Below are 24,488 nucleotides of genomic sequence, written 5' to 3' on the forward strand. Positions count from 1 at the left end.
ATTTAAAGCACATACATAATAGACAAATTATATCTTTTACAACAGTTTAAACTCCTAACAAAAAACTACAGGCAGGCTATTTAAAACTTTGAGAGAAGTATGTGGCACCTGGATGGCTCAGTTGGTGAACCTCTGACTCTTGGTTTCGGCTCAGATCATGATCTCATGGGTCTGCTTGGGATTCTCGCCCTCTGCCCCTCCCCCACCATGGGTGCATGCTCTCTTTCTGTCTCTAAATAAATAAACCTTTAATTAAAAAAAAAAAAAACCTTGAGGGAAGTTTCAAAATATTCTTAGGTTGTATATAAGCAGAAAGGTTGATGGTCACACTTCTAAATTAATTATATTTGTTAGATGGAGTATCCAACACCTGTTGCAACTGGTCCTATTTGTGGTGTGAAGGAGCTGTTCTTCAGGTCTGGGTCCCACAAGCCTTCATTCAAAACAAGGCATAACTTCTCGCTCGGCCCCCAGATCGAGGGTCCCCCAAATGCAGGCTCGGGCAAAAGCACTTTGTTGACAAGGACTTTCCTCAAGAACCCCTGGTGGGGAGGGGTCAAGGTTCAGGCCTGGTATTTGGAGCTGTGGCACAGGTGAGCCCAAGAAGGAGAGAGACAGACTCTCTAAAAGAGAACTGTACAATGTACAAGTTAGGACCAAAACCTGGAGTACGGTGCTTGGGATAGAAACCACTCCCCACTTCCCTGGCTGTCCCTGCCTTAGTTTCCTCATCATAAATAAGGGCTGGTAACAGAAACTACCTCTCAGCATTAACTCTTTAAGATGTTAATTTCATGGAAAGTATAAGGCCCGGCTCATAATAAATAGATAAGTATTACCAATGATTATCACTCTAAGAGAGAAGCCATAGTATCATCAATCATTGATTTTGGACAATTGATGGTTCAAAATATTCAAACCCTCTGTCCCCCTTTCCCCACCCTGCAGAGAACTCCTAAGCCAGGCAGTTGTGAAGGGCAGGCACACAGGCACGTGACGAGCAGCTGCCCAAATGTTCTTGCGCAGTTGACTTGCATACCTCCCTCCCTCTGCTCCTCTCTCCAATTTTTACAGGAATTATCAGAGCGCTCATAATTAACAATGTAATTGCATCAATGCCTGTGAAGGGATTCAAACCGCAATTGCTTGCCATCTCATGGGGTGATCTTTGAAAGAAACCCACATACATTAGAATCAAACCAGAAAGCTCTAGAAAAGGGAGAGAAAATAAAGACACCCACCTATTAGAAGAGAAAGACCGGAAGTTGTAAGGTTCAGACATGGAATACGTGCTCAAATGGGGGGAATCAGAGGGACTATTAAAGGAAGGAAAATCCCACTCAAAACACCGCAAGAAAAGAGGGCAGAACACTTCGTGCTACACTCCACAGGTCAAACAAGGCCCACACAGGTAGGGGCAAAATGTATCAATTTTGTCAGACCATGCATATTTTTAAAAACCTGATGCTTAAAAATCCATTTTTAGTAATTATGTAATAGAAGAGCTCTTTGATTCAAACGAATGACAATTTTCTACTCTTGCCTGAACCCTGGTAGTTAGTTAGTGGTTAGGGAGTTAGTTGACGCCACAGCTGCCCTCTGGTTGGACTGGAAGCCACACAAACACAGCTGCAAGCAGGAAGGTGCAGGCAACGTGCTCTGTGGCCCTCCCAGGGTGAAGCTCACACAGGCCTCCAGGAGGCGGGATCTACCTGCTTTCCTTCTGCGCCTCGGCCTCCTTCTCCTTGGCGGACAAGGGCGAATCCTCAAAGTCATAGGAGAAGAGGTGGAAAGGGCTGTGGGGCACATAGGGCAGCTTTTCTATGGTCGGTGATGCCTTCAGGGGACCAGGTGCCGTAGACGAGGGCCGGGAGGCAGAGGCAGGGGTCAGGGGCGGTGACAGGAGGGCAGGCCCAGAGGACCCGCTGCGCAAGGGACTCCCCACCGCAGGGCTGGCTGGAAGCCACTTTCCCTGCGAGGTGGCCCTGGAGAGGGCTGAGCTCTCGGGTGCAGCATCCTCGCCGGCGGGGCTCTGCTCCGAGGCAGGTCTGGCCTCTCTGCTGACCCAGCAGGGAGGAAGGAAGCAGGGGAAAGGAAAGGGAAGCAAAGGTTAGGAAAGCGAACAAGACACAGGAACCCCACTACCATTACGGCCGCTTCACTCCAGAATCCAGCTGTGTGTTGACCTGCAGCATGGAAGCCCACCACCAGAAGCTTCAGTTTGCCCCACAATCCCGGCGCCCTGGGCCTGTCAATCTGGGAGGCAAGACTTGCCGGACAAACGCAAGGACCCACCCCTGCAAACCAGTCTGGCCTCCAGGCCTTTGGAGGCTTGTGTGTGGGGATTTCATGGAGCCCCGAAGACTCCTCTTCAGTATCTCCCCAGTCTCCCCAGGCTCTCCCCACTGACGGTACTGGCATGTGAATTGCCACGATTTGAACTTCATTTCTTTCTCTTGGCCCAAATGAAGTTTGGTCCTTCTCCTAAAAATCCCAGCCTGGAGGAAGAAATATCCCCAAGCCTCGTCCTTTAGGGTCCTGCTTTCTGGTGCTTCCTCAAAAGCATGCACAGAAAAGGACAAAGGAGAAGAGATGCCAACAAGGAATGCCAATAGCCAGAAAAGAGGGACTGGTGCACTCAAGTTTTGCCCACCTCACACTTTCCAAACAGCCCACCTCTATGACTAAGCCCTAGACATCTGGACTCCTGGAGGCCGCCCAGTTCTGCCACAATTGTAAAACTTTTCCATCTTCACAGAACTACATTTGGACCACTGAGATCTTTGGAGGTACACAGAGAATCTGTTAAACTCTGCATTTTTCAAGACCATGGTCATTCTCCCGGAGAACCTGACTCCCAGCCATGCCTATTCAGGAATGGGATGTGACCCGTTTTCTTTTCTACCTCAAATTCAGAGGTCCCTGCATGTAGAAGGGCGGGGACACAGCCGTTCCCCTGGCTGGATGAGGGGGTCGGGGGATGGCAGGAGACCTCACCACTGTGCTCAGCAAAGGCCCAGTACACACAGCATGCACACACAAAACAGCAGCCATCAGGCAGAACACACAAGGCAAGACACTAAACCAACAGAAGTAAGCAGCATCTTTCTCACCACTTGGAGGTCTGATTGGATTATGCCAAGAAATAAATACATCCAGGTCAAGGTTAATGAGTGCCTTAGCCACTGTGGAGATCCAGCCCCGGTGTTTACCATTTCCACTTTAGTTCCTAAAGCTGGAAAGCCTAACTCTAGTTTGATCAAGGATGCCTCCAGGATCAGGTCATATAGAAAAAAGACCTGAGAGCAATAAACCTCCATTTACCTGTGGAAGTTACAACCCCATGTAAAGAGAGCACAAGTTCAAGAGGGATGCTTTGAAGGTTGCCCTCTCTAGCCAGACTCTTCCATCTGGTCCGAGGGGCTGTACCATGAGAGTAGCTGAGGGCGGATTTGTGTGGGCGGGACAGACCATGCACATGTAAGCTCATACAGAGCCAGACCAGCGGATTCACTGAGGGTCTACAGGATCTCCTGTGGCTGGTTTTCAACCTACGGTGGGACTATCAACCAAACTTTCTTTCTCCCTAGAGCACCCTTGGGTATCATTACCCCCAGGGATGGCAGCACCCCATAGGTGAGGGGCTCTGGCTAATGACAACCCTTCTCTCCCCACGTTCTGACACGGGTGGCTCACTCTTTATGACCAGGTCATTCTTTTCATCTCTGCACACCCGCACCCTGCTGGCTGCTCCCCAGTCATTTCCAAAGAAGGGAAACAAATCACTAGTTTGTCCGATCAGAGAGGATCCCATGGCTCTTGGGAATGGCGGGCATCTCAGCATATCAAATGGACCCCTTTTTTGTGCACTGGTGGCTTGGAGAAAGAGGCTGAGCAGCAAAAAATTCCATTGATTTTGAAGTTTGCAAGAAAGATGTTTCACCCTAATTTATCCAAGATTTCTTTGATCTTGCTCATTTGTGGAAAAAACAGTAAAATTGTCAATTTGCAGTGGTAATCAGTTAAACAAAAAAAAATCAACTTTAGAATTATTTTTGAATGTTAGAAAATGAAATTACTGGTGATCACTTTTTCTCTTTTATAAACACATCAATCGGCGAAAATACCTATAAAATTAAAAATATCTGCAGGATGCCTGTATCTGTTAACGTTGCCTGAAAGCAGAAAGAAGGCATCCTTGGAAGGTATGAGCAGAGGACAGTAAACTCCCTCGAAAACCTGTAAAATCAGGGTACTTATTCTCAGAGTGAAAACAGATCTTGGGAAATTCTTCTGGGCTGCATGGGGTTAAAAGCAGTCCTGTCCACTTGGAGAAAAAACAAACCTGGATCAATAACACAGTAGTTACCCACACTCTTTAGGCACTATTATATTGGTAGAATCCACAGGAGGAAGGGGACACATGGAATTGTCCTTCCTACACTGCTGAAAGGGTTAGTAACGTTCTCTGAGCAGACGTGAACCTCCTTCCGGTTGGTGTCCATCTAAGCAAAGCACTAATGAGGGAGGGAACAGCAGGGAGAAAACCAGCTACATGATTTGTGATTTTTCTGCAAAGCAAGGTCAAGAAGGGAAAGTGCAGCTCTCTAGTGAACACATGCTCGGTTATTTCTATACCTAGGCACTCTGTGGCTCTGTGTTCAGGGTGAGGATTGGCAGTGGGAGCCGGTGAGGAAGGGAGATTTCTGAAAGGTGGCTGCAAACTCTCTACCAGGAAGGGACCTCAGGCTGTTAGTGGGAGCCTGGGAGGGTCCAGGCTCGGTACCTGTCCTTGCCCTGACAGGGGGCATCATCCTCTCTCTCCTCCTCTGAATTGGGCTCCGTGACTGGCTCCTCTTCCTCCTCCTCTTCCCTGAGACAAGGGCAGGAACAGAGAAACGCAGAGACACGAGATGGAAAAGCGAGATAAGCATTACAAACAGGAAGACAGAGCAAAACCCTAAACAAAACACTGCAGCTGGCCTAAATGAAAAGAACACACTCAGTCTGTCAGGAGAGAGGAGACAGTTCAGAGATGAGGAAATCTGAGTGTGGGTAGAGATCCAATAAGCCAGCACGAGCCAAGCTTCTCTGTCCAGTTGGCTGGAGGCCCCCCGCCCTGCAGCCCTCCCCACCACGCGGTTCGGGGCAGCTTCTGGCCTCGGGCAGGCCCCTCCTCCGCACAGAATCGAGTGGTGAGTGTTCTTGGCCTCGTCCCAGCTCCTGCAGAAAGCCAGAGTCCTCACTTCACCGCACCCCTCTGGGCTAGAAACCATGGAGGGTCAGGCCAATCTGGCACTTACCTCCACAGGGGACAGGGTTTTTACCTTCTACTCCCTGGCCCCCAGGGCACGAGGTGCAAGGGCTGATCCGCTACCACCTCAAGGGTGGGCACAGGGTCCTGATGGGGTCAGTGATGTCACCCCTGAGATTTCTCCTGGTGTCTCCTGGGACGAATAACCATACGGGCCCCCAAAGTGTGTAGCTGTGAGTGGTGGACGGCTGCCTGTCACCAAAGCCGATCCAAGGACAGCAGAGGTGGGGGGTCAGGGGTTGTAGGTAGCCACCCCGTGACAATTTTAACACTCGGACCCAGTACTTTTGAAGCTCTACCCTCGCTGTTCACTAATGGAAGATAATAAATTCTCACTTGCATTTAAGACAGTTTAATTTGGGTTTTGTCCTTGAAGCTACATGAGTACAGACTTTGATAACTGAATCATTACAACCTCCTCTGGGCTCTGAGCCTGGTCCACACTGACTCATGTCACTCTCCACACAGAACCTCTACCCCAGGCCCTGCGGATTTCTCCATCCCTTGAGTTCTTAACTCCAGTGATGTTCACCTTTTCTCACATCGGCCCTCATGCTCCGGACCTCACCATCATACAGAACCAGCCCACCTTGGGAAACTTACATCCAAACTTCCTACCGCACCCTGACCCCCAATTCTCACTCACCCCCATCTCTCATTCCCCTCCCCTCTCAGGGCTCCACTGCCATCTCCTTGTGTCCCTCCTCTACCTTCTCAACGTGGCCAGCGCCTTAGTGCCTTCAGTCCTCACGAAGCCACCATTCCCCACCACAGGCAACATTTTGCCAATATCTTTAACTCTTTTGCCCCCGCTGTCCTTCCCCTGTGTTTTCTCTTCTTACTGAGGTATCAAGTACATTCAGTAAACAAATCACTGACGTTTCACAAAATAAACACATCCCCATAACCAGGACTCCCTTAATGCTCCCTTCCAATTGCTTCCCTTCCCTACCTCACTTCAAACAGCAGAGATTAGCCTGGTGGGTTTTCCTTCTGGCTAGGACTCATGTCCAGCTTCTTTTGTTCAACATAACATTTGTGGGATTCATCTATGTCGTTATGTGACACTGAAGATCATTCTTGCTCATTGTTATATAATACTCCCTTGTATGAAGAGACCACAGTTTAGTTATCACCCATTCTACTGTTGATGATAACTGGGCACTTTTCGGTTTGAGGTTATTTTGAATATTGCTATTACGAGCATAGTAGTATATGTCTTTCATTGACTATATGTTTATATTACTAGGCAGTATGTATACAGGAATGGCATTTCCGCATCATTTATGCTTGGGTTCATCTTTGTTAGAACATGTTAAACAGTTTTTTAAAATGTATATCCCCATTAGTAGTGTATATGCATCCTGGCTGTCTCACATCCTGGTCAAAATTTGGCAGGTTTTGTCTATTTCATTTTAGTTATCTAATCTGTATGGAGCTTTTAGAGGGATGTGTAAGAGGATACCATTAAGACTGTTCCCTCGGCCTGCGGCCTGATGCCACCACCTTCGCTCGGCTGCAGTGGGAATTTGCGGATGCCAATACTTCTAGTCTACCCAGAACGCCCTCTACCCTGACAACAAATGGGTGTCTCTTCTTTAAAACACTGAATCCCTCCCTCCAAAGTGCCTTGATTTTACTTGCTCCTCCAGGAGGTAAATGCACCAGAAGCAAAGTCTGCTGGAGTTGGAGACGCTCAGACCAGCTGCCTGGGTTGTACCGCAGTTCCGCCACTTATTGCTGTGTGCCTTCGGGTCCCACGGTCCTCGCCCTGCGTGGGGTAGCAACAAGCTACACCTTGTAGGAGGGCGGCATTCCTATGTAAAAGCACTGGGGAAAGGCTTGGCATAGGGCAGACAAATCAGTTTGTTTTAGCTCTCAGCATCATCGACAACATCACCACTGCCTTTCGGGCCTCTCAGGAAATCCCTAACATTTCGCACCGAGGAGCTCTCAGAACTCTGCTTGATGCCCCCAAGAAGAGAACACAGTAGTCTGTAAAGCAATTTACACCATTGACAGACAGCAACACGCTTCCACCTCTAACTTCTGCTTTGTACACTATTTCTGATCCCCCTCTCTTCTGCGTAGTTGCCCCACAGACGTCTGGAGATCACTATCCTGACCTACATCCCAAATTCTATCCTCTTTGGGCTCAACATCTGCTGCTCCTGCACCCAACTGTCACATGACTTGTGTGTCCCATAGCTTTACTCTCATGAGAGGTCGGACAGGACCGATGGCAGGCCGCACAATGACCTACTTGGAGGGCCCACTTCCAGGGCGCCCTATAGTCAAGGTACTGGCCTTGCCCTATAATCCAAATAGATGGAGAAAGAAGTACTCTCTCTCGGTGCATAGGATTTTTGATGCTTGATGTTAGTTTCAGCCCATGATGAATTAGTCAAACAGAATCTTTTACGTTGATAAGATTTAGGATGAAGAATTAGTTCAGACAATTTTGATTTTCCCCTGGCTGAATTTTCTCTTAAAAACAAGTAGAACTTGTTTTTGTTTACATTCATGCTGAAAGAATTCTGGGTCTCTGATCTTTGTCTTTCAAATATTAAGAGGGTTATTTATTTATTTATTTATTTATTTATTTATTTATTTTTAATGATAAAAGAGTTACTCCACTGCAGAGGTCTACTCTGAGCCCAACAGGTACTTTCCTTTTTATACCACAGGCAATCTCAGACTGGAGGCCACCCTCTCCACATTAGAAAAGAGACCCAGAGGCCCACAGTCTGACCAAGTCGGCAGGGCGTAGTTTCCTTCAAAGCCAACTTTACTTTCCCAATTTGGATCTCAGCCTGATGTCACATTTCTTAGGTTTCAAAAGACAAAAGGAAAATGAACGTTTCTGAACATTTGAAAAGTACAAAAAAACATTTAAAATATATCCTAAGACCAAAATACTACGGATGAGGAAAAGTCAAGCAATGAATTCAAAGAAGGCATTTCAGTACATCTAATAGACATAACTAATAGACATAACTCATATCAAAATATACAAAGACATATTTTAAAAATAAAAACACAACTATAAAATTGGGCAAAATACATGATTGTGGCCAATAAATATCTGGGAAGAGATATTTTAACCTATCGATCAGGACATATAAATCAAGACCACAATGAGATACCATCTTATCTCTGCTTGGAAAGACTAAGAAGTCTGGTGACAGCAAGAGCGGAAGGGAATGTCGATCAGCTGACCCACGTATTGCTGACAGGAGTGTGAACCGCTATGATCACTTGGACAAAGTAACTGGGGCTATCATGGGAAGTCAAACACCCGTATCGTGACCCAGCAACGCCATTGCTAGATGGCATCTCTATACCCCAGAGCAGTGGTTCTGACCTGGGGTGATTCAGTCCCCCCCAGAGACATTTGTCAGTGGAGATCCTTTGAGTTGTCACAGCTATGGAAGGGGTGCTGTCGTCACCTAGCAGGTAGAGGTCAAGGATGTCGATAAACATCCTGCAACGTGCAGGACAACAAAGAAGAATTCAATCCAAAATGTCAGTAGTGCCAAGATTGAGAAACCTTCCCTAGAGATACCAAAACACTCATGCGCCAAGATAGGAGTCTAAAAATATTCTCAGCAGCACTGCTGGTTATTGCCAAGGAATGGAAACAACCCAAACACTCAGCAAACGCTCACCAACAAGAAAAATGATAAACAGATCAAGGTAGAGTCCAAGCGGTGAAAAATAGATGGTGGTCAGTTTCACGTGATGAAACGGATGAACGTTAGATACACAATGTAGAGGAAGGACGTGTAAGAAGGACCATACCATAGGATACACTTTCTAAAAGCTCAAAACCACAAAACTGCATAATGGGTTTAGCTAGACAAACGTGTTTGATAACATCATAAAACAACAAACCCGTAAGGACAACGATAAATCATATTTGAGAGTGTTGGTTATCCGGGCACAGAGATGAGAAACATGGAAGCACATGGCTAAGTGTAAGTTAAGGGAAAGGCTCTGTTTTTTGTTTTGTTTTATTTTGTTTTTTAGCAAGACCATAGTCTCATTGATTTTTTTTATACCAACAGGTAAATTTTATGTGAAAACAAATGAGGAGGGGGACACACATGGGCCCACAATGACGATACATATAAACCAAGGATTATGATTGATCCAACACTGTTCCCCTGGGATTTTTACAACAGGTTTTTCTCGGAGCAGTTTTAGGGTCACAGCAGATGATACAGAGATTTCCCATAAGCAACGACCATTATTTTCAAAAGCAAAAAGTTCTAACTATGGGACAAGAGTGCGCTCTCCCTTCAGCCAACAATTATTTATTGAGCATTTATTTTATGCAAGACTCTGGTTCCTGCCCTTGGAGTTTATAGGCCTGTGGCGGGGGGCAGGACATTATATCACTAATTGTGTCAGGAAGTATTCAGCTGGGGAGTGGAGGACTGACTGGTCTGGAATGCAAGACTTCCACACAGTTGTGCTATTGGAGCAGAACTCAGAAGGCTGAGGAGGAACGGACTGGAGGAGAAGATGGGCATTTGCACATGACATTGCCCTACTCAAACCTTAGGATTCAATCCAATTTGCCCAGCTAACGCTTTAAGGCCCTCTACCATCTTTCTGACTTCACCTTTCACTCTCCTTTCGTAAATCTCCCTCTCCCAGTCTTAATCAGTCTATTGATCTATCCACCCAAAGCCTGGCTTATTCTGCAGGTCTTTCCACAAAAGACATTTCCCTGCCTGGAGTGACTCCTCCAGCTGTCTCTCCAGCAGACCCAGTCCCCAGGGACACCCAGTAAATAGCTGCTGACAGTTGAAGTCCTTTGGCACTGTGGACCTAGCATGATACTCAGCACAGAGGCACCTTCTAAGGGTGGTCAAAGAAGAAGCCTGGCAAGAACTGAGACAAGGCCTTAGAGACCTCCCCATGTTGAGATAAGAAAGATGAGGTCCAGAGAGGGCAAGATCACACAACCTGCCCGACAGAACCCTGCTCTCCTGATAGCCAGGCTAGTGTCCTTTCTACCACCAGCCTACCCCATGAAACCAAAATCTAAACTTGATTTTATCGCTCTGTCATCACTGCACTGTCCTTCTATGCAACAGTCTTCCGCACGGTGCCTCTCAATCCTCCCCCCCGCACAGCACAGACAGTATGATACACAACATGCTGGAAGAATGGATGAAGCTGCTCACGGCCCCAGTTGGGTACCTTGAGGAGCTCAACGTCTTGACCTAAGTATGACACTAGACATTGGTATGACATTTGTGACAATTAATAGGAAAGCTGTCTTAAGGTTTAGATAAAATGCATACATTTTACATGCTCCATTGAGTTCTGTAAAATGTGCATGACTTATCAAAATTAGATGAAAAAATATTTCATGGAAATGTTTTGTTAAATTTACGACAGAGAAAGCATCCCCTTGGCTCCGTTTGCATCAGTGTTAACGAATACTTAAACCCCTTCGGATTTGGCTTCACAGTGACTCACACTTTCTGTTAACTTCAAGACTATTTCTAGGTTGCCAAGGGCCAAGATGAGATGTGAAAACTTCTAATTAGTGATCTTAATCAGTTAAGACATATATCTGACCAAATGAAGCAGTGATTTCATTCAAAAATAGTTTTGTTGTCCACCATTTTTTTTTTTAATTTTCCTTAAAAGATTTTTTGCCAGCCAAGAGAATGAAAAGACATTTAACCAAGCCCAGCTGTTGCTCTGATGTTTCCATGGTGAGAACCCAAAGTTAGGAAAGTATTTATTGTCCCTGTAGCATGCAAAGTTTAGAAGGAGTATAAAGCATGGGTCATGGATGCCGAATATATCTAAGAGCTGAAGTACTGGCCAGAATCTTAATGCATAAGCCATTATTTTGTTACTCTGTTTTAGAAGAAGATACTAATGGGTCCAACACATTCTTTCTGCTGAAAACATGGAGTAGTTGAATTCAAATTCAAACAGAATTTGAATCTACACAGTATAAACAGCAATAGGAAAAGATACATTAGCTAGGTTGTAGCTAATTCAGGTGTAAAGGTAATTCAGGTGCCAAGCAAATCAGTCTAATATTAACTATAGACAGTAGTGAGGCATCTCACTACTTTGTGTGTACTTTGATTTTATGTTTAAAAAAAACTTTATTCTAAGCCACAGATTCTAGTAAATTGTGTTAAGTGTCCCTTAGAGATCTAGGCGAGTAGTGAAACCAGGATAAAGAGAGACTGGAATTCTCTATGAACTTGTAGAAATGGACGGGATGCCAAGCCTCAGGCTGAGGTTTCAAGATAGTGGCCTCCAGAGGTGAAAACAGCCCTGCCTTAGGTCTGGCTTGGCTTCCTACTTATCTACTCATATAATAAAGTGAAACAGGAGGATGGGAGCTTCCAGCTCTGGAGTTCTGTGACAGCTTAAGACACAAAATTGTGTGGGCATTAGACAAGTTCTCCCATTTCCAGAATTTGCAACTACTAGTCTAATCCATGTTTACTGGTCAAGCTTAATTTTTAAATGTTTCATATAATGGCCCCTCCTATACACATTTTTTTTTTTTACAGATGGGAAGAGAAGTATACTAAAGAGTGAAAAACTTTTAGTTATAAAGCAGAGAAACAGGTTATGTGTGTCTTTAAGAGCCAGATACCAAATGCAACCACCATGAGGAACCCGGCGTGTTTCAGAGTCTGTGTATAGTAATACCTTTCTAACTCATGACTCAGTTTGCTTCTAGAATTCTAGTTGCCCTTTCACATGCTTTAGACTTGAACCCACCAGAGTCAACTCTTAATATGGTAATAAAGTACAGATAATTGACAGCTGCAGATAAACCTCAAATCTTATATTTCATCCAGGGTTTTTCTCCACAACCTCATTTTCTATTTTCTACCCCCTCAAGTCATGCCTCCAAATTACCCATAGTAACCACACGGACTTGTGTGGGAAGCATTTGCTTTCTACTTCATTGGCCATCTGCTGGTGAAAATACCGACGAAGAATAAATTGTATTAAAAGGAGATAATAGGAAGAGAAAAAAAAGCAGCAAGGGGCCAGAATCCTCTACAAGCTCTATCACCAAAGGAACTGCACACAGGCCTCCAGTCCACATGCTGCCCTGCAAAGTCACACAGTCCGCATCGTGTCCCAGTGTGGGACTCAGCCTGGTCCAAGAGGGTGGGCCCGGGAGATCCAGCAGTGAGGACTACTGATTCTTTCTCCAGTGTGGGCCTCAAATTCTCCACAGCCTAGAGCAACTTCCAGCTTAGTGATCCTCACCCTTGAGATACAGGATTTTAAAATGTTGATGCTCAGGTCCTACCTGTAGAAACTGTATTCCACCATTTTGAGGTGTAGACTGATCTTGGGTTATTTTCAGTGCTCCACAGGGTTGAGAACCAATGCCCAAGTCCAAGGTACCAACGTTTTTAGGTGGTTCTGCATCCAGAGCTACACCCTCAGCATCCTAGTGTCCACTTCTCCTCACCTGCAATCTGATCCCCAGCAGGAAGACAGGCATCTCCTCAGAGGTGCATGGCTAATCTTACACAGCAAATAACCACCGGACTCCATGCTCTGGTTTCCAAGGTCCTGCAGGACATAACCTGCTTGCTGTGCAACCTCATCTGTCTCCGTGGCACCTGTGTCCCCAGTCTACGCTTTACAACCCTATCTCTTGAGACCCCTCTTTGTTACCTAGAGACGTCAACCCCCCCCCCCCGCCCCCTTGCCATGGAACGTGGCATTCCCTCAGCCCAGGGAGTTCGTCTCGTCTTTCAGAATTCAGGCTAACTGCCTGAGGAGTCATCTTGGACCACTGCCATCCCACTATCCTTTTTTCTAAAGAACCTTTTAAAAATGAATATGTAATTACAGGAATACATCCTTCCTTCAAAAAAGTTTAAGACTACCGATAAAAGTTAAGTTCCCTTTGATCAGAGATAACCACTGCTAGAACATATCACGTGGGTAAATTTCCAGATTAAAAGAAAATTGAAGCCTATATTATCCTATAATCTTTTTATACAGCAACTGACACAGCAAGAATGTCAGTGCTTCTGGTATGCTACATTTCTTATAACTGCCGGTTGCATTCCATAATACGCCTATTCCGTGTTTTCCTTCAATAGCCACTCCCCAGCTCTCCGCTCTTTTAAATGATAGTGTAATGAAATCCCTGCCCGTAGCTTTGTGCCCTTCTGCAAGTTCTCCTCAAGGGTGTATCCTCCTATCCCTGTTACCCTCCACCACACAGCCCTGTTTACTTCCCTCAAAAGCCCTCTTCCCACTACACACATTTATTTGCTGCGCTGTTTGTACGCACAGTGTCTGAGGCTTTGTACGGCTCATGTTCCCCATTGTACCTCAGAACCAAGAATGTGGCAAATACAGGAATATAGGAGCTGGATAAATAATGAAGGCATGAATAGGATTTTGCTTTCCTTCTGCCACAAACTCTTAAGCAGTCAGCCTAATACCAAAGCTCAGAAAATGTCGACACTGAGAAGTCCATCCAGGTGAAGTCCCTCTGAAATGAGATGCTCAGGCCTGAAGCTCCCCAGGGGTTTGCTTCCCTGGGGACAAACCCTCTTCCAGGGGTTTGCTCACTGACTGACAGACACGACCTATCAATGTGAACCCAAGCCCCAGCCATGTTTTTACAAACATAAGGTACCTCATCTTTGCTTCCCTTCCCCCATTCCATGATCAAAATTATTTACCTTTCTATTTCAAAGGCAACTTTACAAAGCTTGACACTGGTTAAAAAAAAAAAAAAAAAGTTTTCCAGTATCTTCCCAAGGCCAGTAAGTCAGTATTGGTTTCCGCCTGGAGGCCTGCTGCTGACACGGGTCACCATACCCTCTGTTCCCCTCACACCCTGTCCCGTCCAACACCTTTACGAGATAGCTGCCTGCATGTAGCAGGCTCTGACCCGCCCACTTCCTTATGGGGACACATCTCTAGCCATTTCTAATCTGTTTATAAAACCAGAACCACACATTTGTGGGGGCACCAAACCTCTCAGGAATGACATTATTTCTCTGGGGCGATGTGAATATCAAAGTTGAGTATTTCTAAAGTGTGGCGTAAGTGCCTGGGAATTCCTGAGCTCTCCTGTCTTGGGAAGTATGCTCTATCACAGTCATCGAACGGGATTTAGGCTGCAGATACTTGTCTCGGATGTGCCCGGGTGTCCTTGAATTCTCCAGAGCACTCTCCGAGGGCAAGGCTGGCTTCCTTCTTGGCTGGGCTCTGCCTCTGCTCTGAGGAAAGCAGGATCCACTGGGGTGGAGGTGGGTGCCCACACTCACTCATTTATTCTACTTATTTAATATACACTCTGTGGGGCATTCTCACACTAAGCGCTTTAACTTGGTTTAGTCCTTGAATTCACACACGGGCTGCGGGGGTAGTACTAGTATTACTCCACTCACTGATGAGGAGCTGAGGCACAGAGTGGTTAAGGGTTTTCCCTGGAGCCACACAGCTAAAAAGCAAGCCCGGCTCTGAATCCAAGTAGTCCAACTCTAGCACCCAAGCTCCTAACCACTGTGCTCTGCTACCTCTGCTGTGATCATTTCTCTGTGGGGTTGGAGGGAGGGTAAGACTTTTCTATGTAAGGACTGGAAGAAGCCATTAATCCTTCCTTCTTCCAGATTCTTTCCTGAACATCAATGTCTCTTCTCACTGCATTCACATGCACAGTGAGTCTCCTGGCTCTTACCTTCCTCTTATCCCACCAAGGCCCCATCCCACCAGAAGGAGACACAGTGCAGGGCACCATGAGACGTATTTGAACCACTGCTGTAGTCCATGTTAATTCTGGTCAGTTTCTGAACCAAACACATAACCTCACTCAGAAACAAAGATTTTTTTCAACATGAATCTGAGCTTCTGTGACCATGGTCAGTGTGGTGAGAACGTGCTGTGAGATACCAATGTCATCAGCCCCGTCTCTCTCTCTCTCTCTCTCTTTGGGCCTGTCCTCTCCAATTTCCAAAAGGCTCCTTTACAAAATGCTTCAGCAGCTGCACCTCTGGCCACTCTTTCTTTCTTCACCAGGTCAGAGTTGGCCTCTTCAACCTACATTTTTGGGGTTTTAGTTCCCTGTTCATTCAACCTTTATGAGTGAAGAGTTACCACCAAGCTTCCTCTGCAGACCCTTGTCAAGCAAAGGTAATCACATTCCTCCTTGCATGACCGGATCCAAACAGCTCACTCAGTAATCATCAGAAAGCCTCTGCTCCATTTCCAAAGGCATCCTGGGAATCGCATGAGACAGAGAGAGGGAGAGAGAGAGAGAGAGAGAGGCTCACGTCCCGAAGGACCACCCACGCCCTCACCCGCACAAACTACCAAGGAAAATCAAACTTCTCCAGAAAGGGCTTTGAACATCCACAACATGGAGGGGAAGGTGCACATTATAGGAAATGTGGGGTTCGCACAGCACAAAGGAGAGCAGGTTGGACGCTGCAAGAAAATTCCCAGAGCAAGTCAAAGATTTAATGGGAAATAAGAACCTTTCCTTCTCTTTGAAATGTGCTCACTATGGCTCTCCCAGTAAAGGCTGTCTCTTCCTGAAACATCACACCAAAGCGGGCCACTCTGGCTTGAAAAATATTCACACTTGAAGACAGTCAATTTCAAGGTTCATTGAGTTGGCAAGAAAGTGCTTCTCGGTTCCAGCATTTCACAAGATGACAAGCCCACACGTTGGTTTCCACAGCTTTATCCAGTCGCTGCTCCTCTCACTTGCTTTCTCTCCGGGTTATGGCATTTAAGCCTAGACTTCAACCATCACCTACAGGTACGTGAGTTCCAGAAACGTCTATATAGCTGGCTAGGGGAAGTTGTACTTGTGATCCATGGACACTCACACTTAATGCCCAAAGCCCGCAAAGTGGCCCGAGAGCCATCCCGTGGTGCTAGGCTAATGGCTGCCTGGGCATCACCCAGACTCCTTTTTCTCACATAAAATCCAGTCACCGTCCTCCAGATAATGCCCTCCCTGTCTCCTCAGCGGCTCCTACTCACCACGGCCACGGCCTGAGTCAGGCTCTCTCCCGGACTGTTGCCACCTGCTCTCCATTCTTCCAAACACAACCCTGATCACACCTCACTTAAAAATTCACTGGTAGCTTTGCTCAGTTTTAAGGATAAAATTTTGCCAATTTCTTCAGAACCCAGAAAGATTCCCAAATCCAATCCGGCAAAGCTCCAAATGTATACAAACGTCAGTTGAATCAGTACATTGTGCACAGGAATATAAAACAGTAGCTCAATGATTCTTCACTTTAAAAAAAAAAGCAACAAAATTCAAACCCCCAAGAAATCTGCAATCTAGTCACAGTGACATTTTGAGAAAACAGGGATCCTGCCCCAGAAATCAGAAGTTTTACAAAACCTCCTCTTCCTCAGGCCTCAATATCTCTGCCTTTTCTAGGCTCTACCGGTATCAAGTTCACTCCCCCTTGCCCTCCCCCACACCCAGCACTCTCCCCTCCTGCCCGCCCCTTACCGTCAATACTCAGGAAACCAGAAAGAGCCTCTTAGGCACCAGATGGTAACTCTGAATCCCTGGCTGGCTTTCAGTCACACTTACCTCACAAGGTCACATCCCTTGTCGGCAAATCCCATTTAGAACAAATCATTTGCCATGAGACGCATCTTCCCAGGTAGCCACTTGCCGCACACGGCACCAGCTGGGTTGTTAACCTGGCTGTTGTGTAATCCTCTAGCATGTTTATGCCAGGGCACAAAATCTTGTCTCCAGCTCGCATCCGTATTTATTTAACAATTACCTTCTTTAATAGAACAAAACCCAGGAAAGCTCCAGGGCATGGAGTGACGGTAGGAACAACAGTGAGCTAAGCATGCGTTGGTGCTGCCTCTCTTAAATCACCCTATTAAAGCAGCAGCAGCATCCTGAGTTTACAGGGGAGAAGACGGAGGCCAAACCTGGCAAGGAAGCACAGTCCGCGGCTGGGAAGACGGACCCTGTGCTCTCAGCCACCTCAGCTGCTGCTCCCTCACTGCCCTTGGTTAAACCCTCCTCTGGGAACCAGGACCGAGCAAGGCACCGAGCTGCAGATCTCGAGGCTCAGCACTAATGACCCAACACCTACTTGTCTTACGCTCTTTGTCTGTCAATCCTTTGCTCATTGCTAACTGTTTCTGAGCAAGAGAGAGCTAGGACTAGTCTGCTGTTTCTGTCACAGACCCTGCAACTAATCGGCCGAGAATTCTGTGACCCCTGGCCATGGAGTCCTGTGGACAACGTGTGAGACAGACCAGAGAGGGAGGCACTGCCCTAGAACTGGGCATCCAAACACGCCTCTTCCCATCAAAATATGGGAAGATGAGCTCACCCGCCCTGCTAATGTTTCCATAATTAGGCTCCCCTTTGCCCACTGGTTCCTGTGGCTGGTGGAAAGGAGCCAACACCCCTTCCTACTCCTGCAGGAAAATAGAAAACAACTCCCTCTCCAATTGCCTCCCTCCTGCTCCCTCTCCGTGGCTCAGGCTCAAGGTTTGGCTCCTACCACCCACCAGGCCACTAACTGATACACACCAGGCATGAGCACCGAAAAGGTGAGGACAGCCCAGCCTCTGATCATTGTTAACTGTGGCTTCCTCTCAACCAGATAAATTTCTGTTCCTATACCTTCCTTCCCTCCTTCCTCTATCCAAGATAGTTGTTAGACTTAGTTATGAAACTTGAGGAAGGCTCGTTCTAGTGTTGAAACCCTTGCTCTGAACATTTTCAGAACTCCTTAGGAATCGTCCTCAGTGCCAATGTTTGAAAAGAACAAGCAAATCAGTGTGATTATCTCAAGATCAAAATCTAACAGTGACGATAAACAATACAGCTCATTAGGATTCCCAAGTCACAGTAAATATGTGCTCTGAATTTTTGCTTGTTCAGCAAATCTGATTCATCCTCAAAACAGTTGTTATGTTGAACACGTTCTATAGGTTCAGAGCATAGTCCCAGGGATATCTGGTTCTGAGCACACGCTCTGGGCTCGGAATGAATGGATTCCAACTCAGTCATGTCACCCAACACCTGTGAGATCTGGGGCCCACTCTTCAACCTCTGTGCCTCAGTTTCCTCACATGTAAAAAGGGGAAGGGTCTACCACTCTCTTCATATAATTTATAATACGTGCAAACAGCTCAGCACGATAGCGAGCACAAAGTCAGTGCTCCTTACGTGCTGTTCCTGGGGTCACTATGCCTCTAGATAGTGAAGGAGAAAGAGCCAAGCATCCTTCCCGGACAAAGTGGAGGCCGGTTAGGAGGAGGATCCACTCTCCTGAATAAGCATGCCGCCTTAAAGCTGCATAGGAAGAGACTAACGAATTGGACCCCCTAACAATATGTTTTATGCAGGCACCAAGAGACATCAGAAGGGAAAATATATTAATAGAAGAGGCAAAAATATTTGTGACATAGTGGTCAGAAATTATTATCTATAATGTATCAAGGATGCTTACCTTCTATCTGCTTTTTATTTGAATATTTCCATATTAAAATAGAGTAACTGCTCATTAAAACAGATAAACCATTTAGGAGACAAATGAGCCAAGGACACAAACAGGCAACACTCAGGAAATTTCAACAGCCAGTGAAGCAATTAAAGATGAAACACCTCAATAGTAGTCAAAAAGTGCACAGTGAGGGGCGCCAGGGTGGTTCAGTGGGTTAAGCCTCTGCCTTCGGCTCAGGTCATGGGCTCAGGGTCCTGGGATCGAGTCCCACATCAGGCTCTCTCCTCAGCGGGGAGCCTGCTTCCCCCTCTCTCTCTGCCTACTTGTGATCTCTCTCTGTCAAATAAATAAATAAAATCTTTTTTTAAAAAAAATGCACAGTGAAATGCTGAGGCACCACAATTTACTTTTCAGAAACACTGAACTTCTGAACAACTCCTCAAGCATCCAGTGCTGATGATGGTGTGAGAAAATGGTCAGTCACAAGCAGAGGGTGGGACAGCAAAGTGGTATCACCTTTTTGAAGGCCAGCGGTATGATATCAATAGTAAAAATGTCAGGTCCTTTGATCTAGAATCTCACCCTTAAGAATCTGTCCTAAAAGAAAGCCAACATATGTGTATAAACACATGTGTGTGTGCTTATTCCCGAAAGTTTAGTACTAGAAAAAAAAATTGGTATCAAGACACGTAGCAAAATGAGTGAAGGCATCCTGTTTTTATAGTATACCCATATAACGGAACACTAAAGCAGTAACTTTTCTAAATGTGCTGACATAAAAATCTGGAAGTGGTAATATAAAAAGACAGCAATGTGTATTTGATAGTTGCTTATTAACTGCCAAGTACCAAGGATATTTGTTTTATTTCTATGGAATCACAGGAAATAAAAAAGTAGTTGAATAAAATGGTGAAGGACAGGGACTCTAGAGGCAGACCCTTGAACTCTAAAACCAGTTCCACCATGGACTCTAAAATCAGTGCCACTGGCTGTGAGACTCTGGACAGTTCCTTTAACTCCCTCTGTCTCAGTTTCTCCTCCTGCCACATGGAGATCCTAACAGCACCTAGCTCGTGGAGTAACGGTGAAAATGGGCTTAGTACCCTGAAGCTCCCAGCATACAGCCTGGCAGATAAGGAGGTGCCCAGGAAAGGCGAGCTACTGTCACATCTGTTAGTTGCCATTATGGTCCCCCTTTGTACCTATGGTCCAACTAGGTCTGTTTTACACCGCATAGCTGGTACTGCATCTTTACATCCTACATCATTTTTACTGGAAATCAGAGTGGCTATTTAATTGGTGCCTCCTAGGTGCCAGGGGCCGTATCTAAGTTGACACGTGGTTGTTAGTGGTGGAGCCAAGCACCTGCTCCTGAGCGTCGGTACTCCCATCCTAGGTGGGGATGGGGCGGGGATGGGGCGGACTCGTGCGGACTGAGTGCTCCTCTGCCCTTCGGGAGCCGCAGTCTGTTCTCCGCCAGCAGGTTCAGACTGAGCTCCCGATGCTAGGGTCCACACTCCGTCTCCACACTGTACCTAGCCTGACTCTTCCTCCCTGAAGCACAGGTGTCCTGTAGCCCATGTGGGCACGGTCCCTCGTTTTCTGGAACCTGCCAGAGCCAGGCCACATCATGTCCCTGCAGCTTGCAGATCAGGTATATATTCAGTCAAACTACCATGTCTGGTCCAGCAGCAAGCTCAAGGCCTTGACCCTAACCCTAATCTCCCCTGTGGGCCTGCTGACTTTCTTATCACTTTCAATCCATTAGAATGCATACTCTGGTGCAATATATATTAAGGCTTGGGTTTTTTTTTTCCTCATTTTTACCTCTCGTCTAACTTACCTAACAAAGGAGCAAATTCTTGAATTCAACTTTTCTCATTTCTTGACCACTAGTCGATAATACCACCAGCCAAGAGGTGTGTGCCGACCCTTCCCTGTACTGAGTCCTCAGCACCACTCGAACCTCTGGGAGCACTGGGTAGTCAGAGCGACCCCAGGGAGCTTGTCCTGTGTTCCTATTCCCCCTAACAGATTCCTGAGCCTGGCTGCAGAACAGCACGGCTTCCATGATAGAATCACATAGAATCATGGCTCGATCTTGCCACTTTGTAATACAGCTTGCGTCACGCGCCATTTTGTCAATTTGGGGGAATGTGATAGATACGAAGCTGATGGGAACCGGGTTTACTGGGCATCTGGACTACTGAGAAAATCATGAGGTCGAGTCAAACTTTTGGTTGCCCCAGAGGTTTCAGCATACTCCCTAAGAATCTGAAGTGTAAAACTTTGCTAAATGAGTTAAAACAAAAATGAGCAAAAAAGGGGCTCTACTTTCTGTACAGTAGCCAAGAAATCTGAGAATTCTATTCACTGAATAAAGTCAACTCTGACCCATGCACATAAATGTTTGAAGGAAAATCCACAGAGTTCCATGTGCTTCTAAGGAAGACACCCCCTCCTTCCAATGGTCAACAGGCACCCTACCTTGGCATCATCCCAAGGAGGAATGGAAAATTACAACACATGACTTGCTGTCTTTTAAGGTGAGGTTTCTCAGATTTAGCGCTGATATTTTGGACAGATAATTCTTGGTTGCAGAGGGCTGTCCTGTGCCTTGCAGAATGTTCGGTAACACCCCTGGACTCTACCCACCAGGTGCCAATAGCACTCCGTGTGCCGAATATGGAAACCAAACATGGGTCTAGACATGGCCAGATGTCCTGAGGGACAAAACCACAACCATAATGGAACACTGGGACTGATTCTAGGCTGTTTCCACCTCCTGGAGCAGCCCCACCTTTCCTGGACTTACAGCCAGATCCCCTTCTCCTTGCTGGCTCTGCTTGTCCCCTCATCTAACTCATCTCCTGCCTTTTCCAATCCCCTCAACCATCCACAGTGCCTTGAGAACTTATGAGCAGCACTCAGCAAAATCACCGATAGTCTCAATGTCTTCATGGACTTTTCCTTGCTCCCAACCTGAACTTAGCATGTTGTTCCCTACAGTCCTCTCCTACGTCATGATGGGCTCTTCCCTCAACCCCACAGACCCCTCTTTGCCAATTCCAGATCATTTACCTCCCAATCTCCCTCTAGAAACCCAGCACCTCAGAACAGAGGCTGGCCAATGATAGTGTGGGGGCCAACTCGGGCTTACCACCTATTTTTATAGAGTCTGTCTGCTAAGGATGGTTTTCAGATTTTTAAATGGTTGAAACACAAACCAGAAGAATATTTCATGACGTGGAAAATTCCAGTCTCGGTGTCCTTATACAAGTAAGCTCATCTGTTCACCTGTCTCTGGCTGCTTTTAGAAAGGCAGAATACCACTGAATGTTGCAACACAGAAGGTCTGACCTGAAAAGCTTAACCTATGTACTACCTGGCCCCTGACAGAGAAAGCTTCCAACCCCTGCCTTTGGGGCACGTGGCAGCCTTCTGTGCCATCCGCTCCCAGCTGGTTGTCATCATCAACTACCTGCCAGGTCACTCTTCCATGTGTATTAAAATACACACAGGGCTGAAGGCTGGATGACACAACTGTTAACGTTAGTGACTGAATCAAGGTCAAAATTACCTCTGTGAGTTGGAAGGTTGTGTGGAAATCAGCAGGATGAAAGATTTTATATTATTAAGTCACGTGCAATGTTCATTATCAGACTGACATACAGAGCAGGAAGAAGCCCTGGTGTGTGCTGACAGAGGGAAGAACCAGGATGAACAGGGAAACACTATGGGGAAATTTCATCCATGTAACAGAGTATCAAGCAATAATAGACCTAGAATATTGTGGAGTGCATTTAGGTCAGAAGACCCTCCTTACAAACAGAAAAGTTCAGGGATAGAATGGGATGCCCCAGAGAGGAGACGGTCTGAGCCCTGGAAGTGCATAAGAAGGTCTTCTGCTCTAGGCTTTAAGACTTTTTTCTCCTAAGATTATATACTTATAATTTAAACCAGCAACACTGGTTCTTTTGCTGATTCAAGGCTAAAAATAACTTTTTTTGGTAAAAAATGAAAGCACCAACATTTTTCTTCCTTCCAGTGCAAAGACAGAAGTACAAAGATGAAGTTTCATTTGTTTTGTTTTGTTTTTAGAAAGAATGAGAGAGTACACACAAGCACAGGAGGTACGAAGCAAGGGGCAGAGGGAGAGAGAGAATCTGAAGCAGGCTCCACACCCAGCACAGAGCCCAATGCAGGGCTCAATCTCGCAACTCTGAGATCATGACCTGAGACGAAAATTAAGAGTCAGGTGCTTAACCGACTGAGTTACTCAGGCGCCCCTTAAAGCATCTTTTGTGACTATATATGCCATGATGAGCTTTATCTTTACACTTACATTTTGGATTTCATTTTTGGAGCACCTGGGTGGCTCAGTGGGTTAAGCATGTGACTCTTGATTTCGGCTCAGGTCACGATCTCAGGGTTGTGAGTTAGAGCCGGTGGGCTCCACGTTGGGCATGGAGCCTGCTTAAGATTCTCTCCTTCTCCCTCTGTCCCTTCCCCCACCACCCGCTACCCCTCGCACTAATGTGCTCTCTTTCAAAGGAAAAAAGAGATGCTTTTTGGTAACAGACGACCAATAACCATAAACTTATCCCTTATTTGATAAAGGCTGAGTGTAGAGTTCTATTTCTTAAGAAACCAAAGCAAACCATCTGTGCTTTGAGTCTTAGTCCTTACTGGAATAAAGCACAGAGCCCAGCAGGCTTACCTCATAAGGAGACTTTGAAATTTTCTCCTTTTCATCTCTTAGAATTCTTATATTTACATCAAAAAAATATATCTACATAGTATATAAATAAAATTTCTTCTCATTCAGTGACTAGGGTTAGAGATGGTGGGTTGGGAAGTGATTCTGTGTGATTTCGGACATTGAAAGGCAAGGGCCAAAGACTTGGGTTTAACCCATAACTCAGCATCTTAGTTCTGGGCTCATCACAAGGCACCAAGCCCCTGTCTTCTCACTTGTAAAATGAGGATGAAGATGCTTGTCCTGCTAGACCTTACAGAGGACCACCGTGAGAATTTTGTATGACGTTAAAGGATCATTTGAGTGGAGAATGCCATACGCATTTTAGGGAGAACATGAATCTCTAACCTCTGACATGTTCCTATCATCTTCCTTTCAGAGGTGCTGGCACTAGTTGGGTCAGAATTATAAAATCCAGTCTAAAATTCCTATGTGCCATATGCAAGGCATGTTGCTACAAGTCAGCAGGGAGCAGGGCCAGAATGCTCCCATAGATGAAGAGCGGTCTAGGTCAGGCACGCTTCTGTGTCTTTCAAGGTCTGTGGGTTGTCTGACACAATGAACTACTTGATTCTAACATACCATTTGGAGGCACAGATGTGGAGCAGGTGACTAAGGTATGCACGCCGGGATCATTTCCCATTCGGCTTCTCGTCGCCCTTTCCCTCCATCCCACTCCCACCGCTGCCAAAACTGTACTGTTGTTTTGGGGTGAGAAAATCCCTCCTCAGCCTTCATGGATAAAGCCACTTCATAATCAATCTGCACAATGTTATCTGTCTTTCCAAGCGGGAAAGTGTGTTCTTCTCAAATAAATGCTATAAATTTACGTCAATGTACTCATTTCAGTAAAATGAAAATGCAGTCCTACTTGAAAAGAATGAGACAAGAAGAGTGCAAATTGTCATGTGTAGCTTCCCGTGCCAGATCC

General features: G+C 46.0%; 1 protein-coding gene across 13 annotated transcripts in view; it reads right to left on the minus strand.

The window, feature by feature from the left end:
* Positions 1-24,488, minus strand: part of FHOD3 (formin homology 2 domain containing 3) — a 456,486-nt gene that overhangs the window by 114,880 nt on the left and 317,118 nt on the right. For 3 of the 13 annotated variants that reach the window (XM_032859581.1, XM_032859580.1, XM_032859578.1), the window contains exons 11-13: positions 4,787-4,873; positions 1,713-2,060; positions 1,242-1,316 (exon numbers count right to left, since the gene is read on the minus strand). The exons of 3 other annotated variants lie outside the window; for them this stretch is intronic. In XM_032859581.1, the coding sequence (XP_032715472.1) occupies positions 1,242-1,316; positions 1,713-2,060; positions 4,787-4,873 (510 nt within the window). The remainder of the gene's footprint in view (positions 1-1,241; positions 1,317-1,712; positions 2,061-4,786; positions 4,874-24,488) is intronic. 7 more of the 13 variants (XM_032859591.1, XM_032859584.1, XM_032859579.1 and 4 more) reach the window with 6 other exon arrangements.

This window comes from Lontra canadensis, unplaced genomic scaffold (genome assembly GCF_010015895.1).
Source record: "Lontra canadensis isolate GAN:19392208 unplaced genomic scaffold, GSC_riverotter_1.0 scaffold17, whole genome shotgun sequence".
Taxonomy (NCBI): domain Eukaryota; kingdom Metazoa; phylum Chordata; class Mammalia; order Carnivora; family Mustelidae; genus Lontra; species Lontra canadensis.